The sequence below is a fragment of the Xenopus laevis genome, chromosome 5L, assembly GCF_017654675.1.
Source record: "Xenopus laevis strain J_2021 chromosome 5L, Xenopus_laevis_v10.1, whole genome shotgun sequence".
In the NCBI taxonomy this organism is placed as follows: domain Eukaryota; kingdom Metazoa; phylum Chordata; class Amphibia; order Anura; family Pipidae; genus Xenopus; species Xenopus laevis.
In genome coordinates, this window is record NC_054379.1 from 167,831,257 (window position 1) to 167,840,851 (window position 9,595).

General features: G+C 38.3%; 1 protein-coding gene across 1 annotated transcript; it reads right to left on the bottom strand.

The window, feature by feature from the left end:
- Positions 1–2,909: 2,909 nt before the first annotated feature.
- On the bottom strand, positions 2,910–4,096 carry LOC121393874 (vomeronasal type-2 receptor 26-like). The gene has a single exon (XM_041563635.1). It carries the CDS (start codon positions 4,021–4,023, stop codon positions 3,124–3,126), a length of 900 nt encoding a protein of 299 aa, XP_041419569.1. The 5' UTR covers positions 4,024–4,096; the 3' UTR covers positions 2,910–3,123.
- Positions 4,097–9,595: the final 5,499 nt, after the last annotated feature.

The window sequence follows — 9,595 nt, forward strand, 5'->3', positions numbered from 1 at the left end:
CAGGATGGAGTGATCGTAGGCTGGGATGCTGCAGGGGCAGACCACAGGCTATGGAGACACACCACATGGCTGCTATGCCCTGTTTGGGCTCAGGGATAACTAGACCCTGATATTCATGGAAATTGGACTGTGTGTGCTCGTGCTATGGACAGTGCTGGGAGCGCTAGTTCAGCTGCGGATCAAGCAAGAGTGTGCTTGGCTTGGAGCCTTTAAAGATGCCATCACGTGGATGTCTGTTTCAGCTCTGTGTGAGCCCCCGGGTGAGTCTGTCTGTGATACAGGCTTTTTGTGCTCCTGCCACGTAGGAGCAAGTATCTTGTCCATCGGGAAAGGTATTTGGGCAGGTAGTGCTGCCTGGGACCAAGTGTGCTCTTTTGGGAAAAGGGACTGAGACTATTTGTCTGCAAAGGAGTAGTGCAGGACTGAGTATAGAATAATAGATAGAATACTAATAATAGTTAATAGTTCTATACTATTTTCTGCACATTTTAATCTCTCCTAGCAAGAAGTGATACAGCTATATTTCTACAAACTTTGATGTACACGTATTAAACTAAAATGTTTGTAAGTACCCATACAAATATGAATGTTTTTGCTTATGGGGCCACCCGCAGGTGTATTCCCGGATTCCATTAGGTGGAGGCACTGCCATGAGAGGTAATTACCAGTAGCCTTTCACCTTGCAAAGGAGATTCTGGACCTGAGTTGGTAAGATGATACAACGTTGGCACCAGGCGGGTCGCCAAAAGGGTGTTCCAGTTAATTACTCAATTATGCAATGGCGAAACAGTAAGGCTGATACCATGTGACTGTGTGAGGAATGCTGGGAAAGAAAAAGGCAAGACAGGAAGGCAAGGAGAGAGCAGACACAGATCTGGCAGCAGCAGGAGAGAGAGATCCCCTGGGAGGTAAAGTTGGTAAAGTGCAGGGAAAGCTGCTTCAACTGCCAATTCCTCTTAGTGTGTCATTGGGGCTCAGTGCATATTTATTCGCAAATGTTGTATTGCCCATGCTTTTTCCTGTACGCTAAAATATTGCACTGCTGTACCCTCTCTTTATGTTTGCATTGTGAATGAATTTTCAGAATGGTTCGAAAATGAGACAGGTGTTTGCATCTCCGCCCAATGTGTGAGGTTGTCGGGTGCGAAAATAGCGTTGATGATAACTTAAATTTGAAATTTGTGAAACTGGTTTGCGAATATTTTATCCGCCACCAAAGTTGTGACGTAACTCAGCGTATTTGCATTTTTCGCCATGTTTAAAAAGCTCTTATAGACATTCACAGAGTGAAAAAAAGTTTGCAATTCTGTTTGCACATTAAGTACACCACTCTTATCCAGCTTTATAAATATAACCATGTGCAGGGCAAATATTTTTACTGTGTGAATCATTCTGCCCTGCGTGAAGTTTATAAATGAGCTGAGTGTCAGTCAAGGAAGGACTTTACTCTTCAATTAGGCCCTTCAGGTTCCTGTTCTAATAGGCCTCACTGTAGCTATTGCAGATCTAGGGCCCAGATAAGGACTCAATTGTCTCATAAGAAGCAGAAGATTCATTAGTCAGCCCCCTTCGCTGATCAGGGTTGGTTAGACCCCAGGTTTCAGCGCCCGTAAGGGTCAGTCACCCCGGCTTAGTTACTGGCCCAGTTCTATCCAAAGGAGAGCCAGTACTTACTAATGGACACTGTACTCTCTTGGAATACATGAATGGATTACAAGTGTACTGGAATTCATGGAGGCAACACCAGGATTACAGATAAGTGGCACCAATGTAAAGTGTACACAACAAGCAGCCTGAAGTTATATGTGGTGCACCACAGGGGTTAATAAATGGTTAATAACTGTATTACTTTGTCCTTTACTGATATTCTTTGTACGTGTTTGCTCATGATTCTAATTTACATGTTCTAGTAAAACAGAGTGTGTGCGGCTCCATATATTCACAGACGAAGAAGAAGAAACCCTGTTTTGCTATTATAAGACTTGGGTCGCATTCAGTATATTAAGTGGGAAAAGCAATAGCTTATCTGAAAGCAGTTCCATTGTGTAGTGAATATGAATATGGTTTTAATATGATTATATGGTTTCTATTTTTTAATTCCATTTTGTAAAATCATTTACATTATAATGAACAGAAATGCTAACATAGATTAGTAATATAGCAGGAGCAAGTAATAATCAGTCTAAATTTCTAAATTACATTAAAATTATTTATCTTAATATATTTATATAATGTACCTTATAATACAGTATATTATTGTTATTATTCAAAAAGTTATAAACGAACGACCTGTCCTCAAGTTTAATAATGTCTAGGTAAATTGACCATTTTTCATAAAAAGATTTTCTTGTCTTTTTCATATTACACATCTAGTAAACATAGTTTAGTTGTGTTTTACAATGGGGAATGAGTTTTTATACAATATAGAGACTTTCATTTTGTTGCTGCGGCCATGGCTAGCTGCATAAACTCAATATAATAGGATATACTAAAGAAATTAATTTTGTGTAATTTTTTAAGGCTGATCCAAAACGATTGTATTTTCAGGTAGTTCCAGTACTGAAAAATATCAAATATCTTTTGCTTAGCATTTCATACTGTTAGAAAAATATTTACAAGCAAATATTTTACAGAAGAAAATCCCATACTCGAATGAATATGAATTGTTGTCCACTCTAGGTTTTTTAAAAAATATATTTCAATTATGGCTTTGTATAGCTGTAATACGAGAATCAACTTTCTATTTACAAAAAGGAGACTACTGTTTTGGAAAAAGGATGTGTCTGATATTCATTTCCATGGATTTAAGGCATTTGTAGACAAAAAAATTGACAAAGCAAAGACTGTTTCCTATGGTGATCTTGCCTTGTTTTTTGACATACGATCATTTTACAGTCCATGGCTGGGTTAGCTCTAAGTGATATCTCAGATAGTTGCTGAATTGTTATTGGCATTTACTAACATGACTCCCTCGGTGCAAATAGAGGAAGACTTCCAGAGTTTCATGTTTAAAACAATAAATGACTTCTTTACTGAGATCTGGCTTTAGGTGTTGTATAATTAACTGCTACACTCAAGTACCTCAAGCAAATCTCTGCTTTTTAACCAAAATGAAAGATTGCATCAATAACTAGTAATTCTGACAACAATCTCTCTTATGTTCAGTTCAGGTCTAAGAAAAATAATGTAGCATTTGGGGGCAAATATACAGGTAAGTAGGCCTGCACTAGAGAACAAGATGGCAAATATCTCAACAGCCACCATTCTACTCCCCTTACTGCTCAGGTATGCAGGGACAAATGCCACCCACACACTACAGAACACCAACATACTGAAAGTGATGTTTTTAGCCTCATTAAATCGGTCAGGGAAATCCTTGGCTAGAAATGCAGCAATGAAACTCAGCACTGCCAAAGCTCCAATGTATCCAATTATAGAGAAGATAAAAATGATAGATCCTTGATTACACAGTAGGATAATGGTGTCAGCTTCAGAATAAGTATCAACATCTGGAAATGGAGGACTGGAGGCCATCCATACAACAGAGATTATAGACTCACCCAAAAAACATACAAAGATAACTAAAATGGACAGTTGGGTTCCTACATACTTCTTCAGCTTGCTCCCAGGCTTTGTGGCATTGAAAGCAATAATAACTGTCAGGGTTTTAGCCAACACAGTAGAAACAGAAATCGTAAAAATAACTCCAAATGCCACTTGTTGAACAAGACAAAATATTTTAGTTGGGCGCCCAATGAACAATAAAGTGCAGAGGAAACACAACATGAGAGAGATGAGGAGGAGACAGCTGAGATTTCGGTTACTGGCTCTTACAATAGGAGTGTCCCAATATTTTACGAAGATTCCCAACACTGCAGAAGTTGCGATGAAGAGAAATATGGCAGTTGAAGTTAAACTGACCCCCAGAGTATCCACATAAGAAAGGTAATTAAGAGCTTTAGGAACACAGTCAGTCTTCTGCTTATTAGACTTCTGGTCTTCAGGGCATTTTACACAAGTCATTGCATCTGAAATTCAGAATATTACATGTAGTAAAAATCACTTTTATTCCAATTGGTTTTTACTTGTATTTCCTATGTATATCTACATTCTGTGTTTGTCATTGGCTGTTCCTACCTGTAGTATTAGACATTTCCCCATCTCCACACTGGACACAGTCATAACAACAAGGGGGTTCCCCTTCTATTTTAGACTTCCGGTATCCTGGGGAACAAGGCTCGTTGCAGAGGGACCGTGGAATCTAAATAAGATACAAAGATGCATCACAAATAGATGGATACCAGTCACACATTGTGTTTGATTACACCAGTCCTCACCTTTTCACTGCTGGTGTTTCCTATTTTAGGAATTGTTAAACTGATTGTCTTTAGCACTTTTGAGTGAGAGGCATCTGTATTATAAGGACAGGGCCTAGTGCCATGAGTTAGCCGCATATAAATGGATATAAACTTGCATCATGGTCCAAAACAAGTAAATAACTATCTGCCTTTATAGATAGGCTTGGGATATAAACAATACCTACCAATGATGCTACCATGAGGCTGGATGGGGTAGGATTACTGTGGATAGAGATGAGCTAGCTGTGCACAGTGTAAAGATGGCAGCTACAGTGATCATATCTGGGCATTACACAGGATCACATGGTGGCCGGGGTATGGTGGCCTAAGAATGACATTTCTTTAACAATGCAAAACCAAATAAATGAATGACAGGCTGCTGCTATACAAAACTATAAACAATGCCGGAGGCATAACAGGAGCATAGATACTGCAACAGTTTCAGCCCAATGGTGTAAAGTGCTTATAACCCCCAGTTTTATGTTTCATAAGTGGAACAGATAGTCCTGAATACCTTCAAGGGAACATCACCAAGTCATTGGTTCAGATATGTGGCTGTCACATAGGTCAAAATTAAAGCACATAAAGTTCCAGCTTTCACTCAACACATGGGGCACATTTACTTAGCTCGAGTGAAGGATTAGAATAAAAAATACTTTGAATTTAGAAGTTTTTTTTGGCTACTTAGACCATCGAATTGGCTACTTCGACCTTCGACTACGACTTCGAATCGAACGTTTCAAACTAAAAATTGTTCTACTATTCGACCATTCGATAGTCGAAGTACTGTCTCTTTAAAAAAAACTTTGACTACCTACTTCGCCACCTAAAACCTACCGAGCACCAATGCTAGCCTATGGGGAAGGTCCCCATAAACTTTCCTTGCTTATTTTGATTGAAGGAAAATCGCTCGATCGATGGATTAAAATCCTTTGAATCATTAGATTTTACTTCGAAGTTTGAATATCGAGGGTTAATTAACCTCGATATTCGACCAATAGTAAATGTGCCCCATAAACTCAAAAACAACATTCATAGGGGAGATATGAAAGATGGCAAACTGCCATTTTTGGATTGTGTAATGGTTATCAAAGAGTGGGGATACCTGGATATTGAAGTATATAGGAAACCCACTCACACCAATCAGTATTTGTTGTTTGATTCCCATCACCCTCTGGAACATAAACTGGGGGTTGCAGGAACTTTACACCATCGGGGCTGAAACTGTGGCAATCAGTGCAGCAGTAAAAGAGAAAAAATACAAATATCTGAAAGGAGATCTGGAAATTTGGGGATACCAGTACTGAGCCTTTATGAAAATAAAATCAAAGCCAAGAAAAACAACCAAACCAAGAAATAGAGGGAAGGAGCATAGCATAGTCACCCCATATGTGGCCGGAACATCAGAAAACCTGATTTTCAAGAAACATCACATTCCTGTGTATTTTAAACCCAGCAATACAATAAGACAGAAGTTAGTGCACCCTAAAGACCAAACACCAAAGCCCTGTGCTGTCCAGTGTAGTGAAGAGTGCTCCAATCTATACATTAGGGAGACAAAACAACCGCTTTGTAAGTGAATGGCCCAACATAGAAGGACTAACTCCTCAGGACTATACTCAGCAGTCTATCTACATCTCACATCTACTCCTTTGAAGACAGCAATGTGCAGATGTTGGATTGAGAGGACAAACGGTTTGAAAGGGATGTGAAAGATGCCATTTAATCTGAGAAATCATCCCTGAACAGAGGAGGGGTCTTACAACACCATTTATCATGAACCTACAATGCTGCTTTGACTTCCTTACCCCAGTGGCTTCACAACTTCCAGTCATGTATATTGAAAGATTAACACTTGTCTCAATGTAAATCATGGTACCATTGTGACTGGATCACACTTTCACACATCTGTGAGTTTCATCTAACACCTTACTGAAGTTTGATGGAACCATTGTGATTGGATATCTGTGACTGTACTACCTGAAGGGTGTAATAACTTACCCCGGTAGGGGTTGTGGAGTTCGACGGGGACGCTCGTCGCACTCCAAGCGGGGACGCCCGCAGGGATCTTCTGCGCCTAGGGCGCGCGCGCCGCTTCCGTCCGCGTCTTAAAGGCGCAGGGGTGCTGACGTGTGATGTCAGCGCGCAATGGCGCGAGTTTTGAATGTATTTAAAGGGACAGTTTGTAATTGTAGATTGCCCGTGATAGGATTTGTTCCTGGTGCTTTAGCTGTTGCTATTCTGTGAGAATCTGTTCCTGATTATCTGTTTTGACCCTTTGCCTGCCTGTTTGACTATTCTGATCTCTGGAACCTGACCCTTGCCTGAAACCGACCTTGACTCTGCTTAATCCTCCTGTTTGACTTTCCGGTTTGACCTCTGCCTGTTATTTGACTCCGATTCTGCCTCAACCCATCTGATTGATCACCTGGTTTTGACCCTTTGCCTTCCTGACGATTCTGTTATCCGCCTGCCTCGATCCAGCCTGTCTGACCATCCGCTTGCCTTGTCCTTTTGTACCGTGACCTTCGGCCTAAAGACTCTGCTAAACAGCCGTGCCCCTTTGCCAGCCAGAACATCTCGCCTTGCACCCCTCGTTAAGTCCAGGTGGCACCCAAGTAAGCTGAGGGCTCCTCCCGAAGCCCAACGGTGGTCACATTACTGGTGAAGCCGAGCCGAGACCAGGGTGCTTGGCATTTGTTCTGGTATCGGGTGCCGGCCGTGACAAAGGGTTTAATTGCCTGGGAATTCCCTACCACTTCAGTTAAACTAAAGAAGACACTCAGATTAGTGGTGAAACATTTTCAAGAAAAACTCTAAATGTCCAGTTGCTTTTGAATTAATTTTACGAAATACTGTATATCATGACCTGGATAAATGAGAATCTTCATAAACATTTTTAGAGTTCATGTATATTTTGTGTGTACCAGGCTATGATCATGGACATTGCTTCTGAAGGGAGCTTTTATAACTAGTTTTGGAAAGAAATCAAAAAAATACTCAAATATAGAATAATCATTTTCAAGGAGCAATCCCTAAAAATCGTAGCGTGGTATTGGCGGAGCTCACACAAACGCTGTATCCCCTGTGGTCGCTGCTATCGAGAGATCCCGGTCTCTTCCTTACTGGCTTCTGCAACACATCAATAACCTCGCTTCTATGCGCTGATCCAATACAGGGGAGACATTGGTAATATCAAAATTGTCTTCTTTATTTAAACACACATAATCAGATTACAGCAGGTAACTAACGCGTTTCGTGCCTGTAACTCTGCCCTTCCTCAGAATTGTGTAAACTGCACACGTGAATGTGTTTTAAAGAGGTGTCACAGGTATGTTTCATTAAAGGTGATAGTAAAAATGTTTAGTTTAAAGATAAGATTATTCAATGTGTTAAATAATTAAATAAATACAAAAAAATTACAAAAAATTACAAAAAATGAATCAGTGTACCTTTACAAAGTACATATAAATAGAATGTGTGAAAATTACTCTATTAAATTGTAATTACTGTAGATTATATGTAAATATATAGTGTATCTCTAATTTGAATAATATACAAAATAATTCATTATTGTGACCTCACTCCATTATATCTTTAAAAACATCCAAAATCTATGATTATTATATTAATTACTCTTAAGTATTCTCTATGATGTTAGGTTTAAACACGTCATATAAATTTTATATATCTTTATATGGCAGTTCATATTACTATAAAAAATTACAAAAAGTACAAGATGCTGTTTTGCGCATATATTAATGTTTTATCCATTAATACTCTGAAATAATTCCCATTTCATTCCATTTAATGCATATCTTATAGATGTTATTTTTGTTTTATTTTATATTGTTATATCACTCTTATATCACTTATTGAGTAAAAATAGTATATTAATTTGAAAATATATATCTAGAACATTACTCTCCATCAAGCTACTCCATACTAATTAGCTTTTTCTAAAGGTTTTTTATTTTATTTTTTAAAGACAATTTTTTTAATCTATAAAGTATTTGATGTCACACTCTTTATTCAACCCTTTAGGTGAAACCGTATCCAATTCAGACATCCACTTAATCTCTCTCTTGGATATTAATGTTTCAATATTAATACTTTATAGATTAATAGAAATTCTCTTTAAAAAAAAAAACAAAAAACCTTTAGCCATGATAATCTGAAAAAATTGTACGATTCAGACGCCAAATTAGAAAAAGTTGCACAATATGAATTTTCATGAGTATCTTGCAAGACTTTTCCCACACCGACTTTTTGATAAATTAGTTCAATTCAGACATGGGAGTTAGGACGACTTTGTTTTCATTTCATTTAAGAAAAAAATGCCACAAAATATTCCCGTGCAAGTTTTTTCATGGGAAAATGAGGCTGAAAATTGCATATGTTTTAACAAATTGGGAAAATAAATAAATCAAGTTGTCAGAGAACATTATACAACCTCACCAGCTTTTACTTGATGAGTTTTTTTCTGTCGACTTTTTTTGTTTTATTTTTTAATAAATGCAGACTATTCGAGGTTACAAAGAATATTCTAAAGTATATGAGTACTTTTCACTGCGTTTTGTTCTCGAATCTTGAAAAAAAAAACTAGAGCTGGATTTTTGATAAATTGGACCCATCATATATACCCCCTTAATGTAAATGTGTTGGTGGCCTCATTGACTGAGAAGGATTTGGGTTTTTTGTGGATAACAGATCATGAACTCTTGGCAGTCAGTGTCTACTACAGACAAATAAAAGAATCATTGTGTATCAGTATAGGTGTATAACTGTTAGAGAGTTACCTCTGTGAAGAATGGACTCCACAAATTAGCACTGGAATTAATGTAAAGGTAATTCTGTTTATTTGACTCATCAAAACTTCCAACTTTACTGCCTAAAACAGAACCATCGTTTAAGAAGAACCACTTAACAATGTCAAAACGAGCTGGAGGGTCTCCATTATCTTTGAAGAACAAGATGTTTCCAGAAGGAGTTTTATACGTCACATTGTGAATAAAAGCATTTAACTAAAATAAATAGAAAGGAAGAGTCAGTTTTCTTTAAGATCATAAGGCAGATATACAGTATGTTCACGCAGGGTCAGACTGGAGCAGTGTGGGCCCACCAAAGAAACTGGTGCAAAGGGCCCACCCACCACATTCAGATTTCTTGATGGTACTAGTGGCTTAGATGGTAACAATAGTGCTAAAAGGCTAAAGACAAGTTAGTACCAACACTTA

Excerpts from the sequence above, each read along its gene's own strand:
- LOC121393874 (XM_041563635.1), bottom strand. The coding sequence starts at position 4,023 with ATGACTTGTGTAAAATGCCCTGAAGACCAGAAGTCTAATAAGCAGAAG.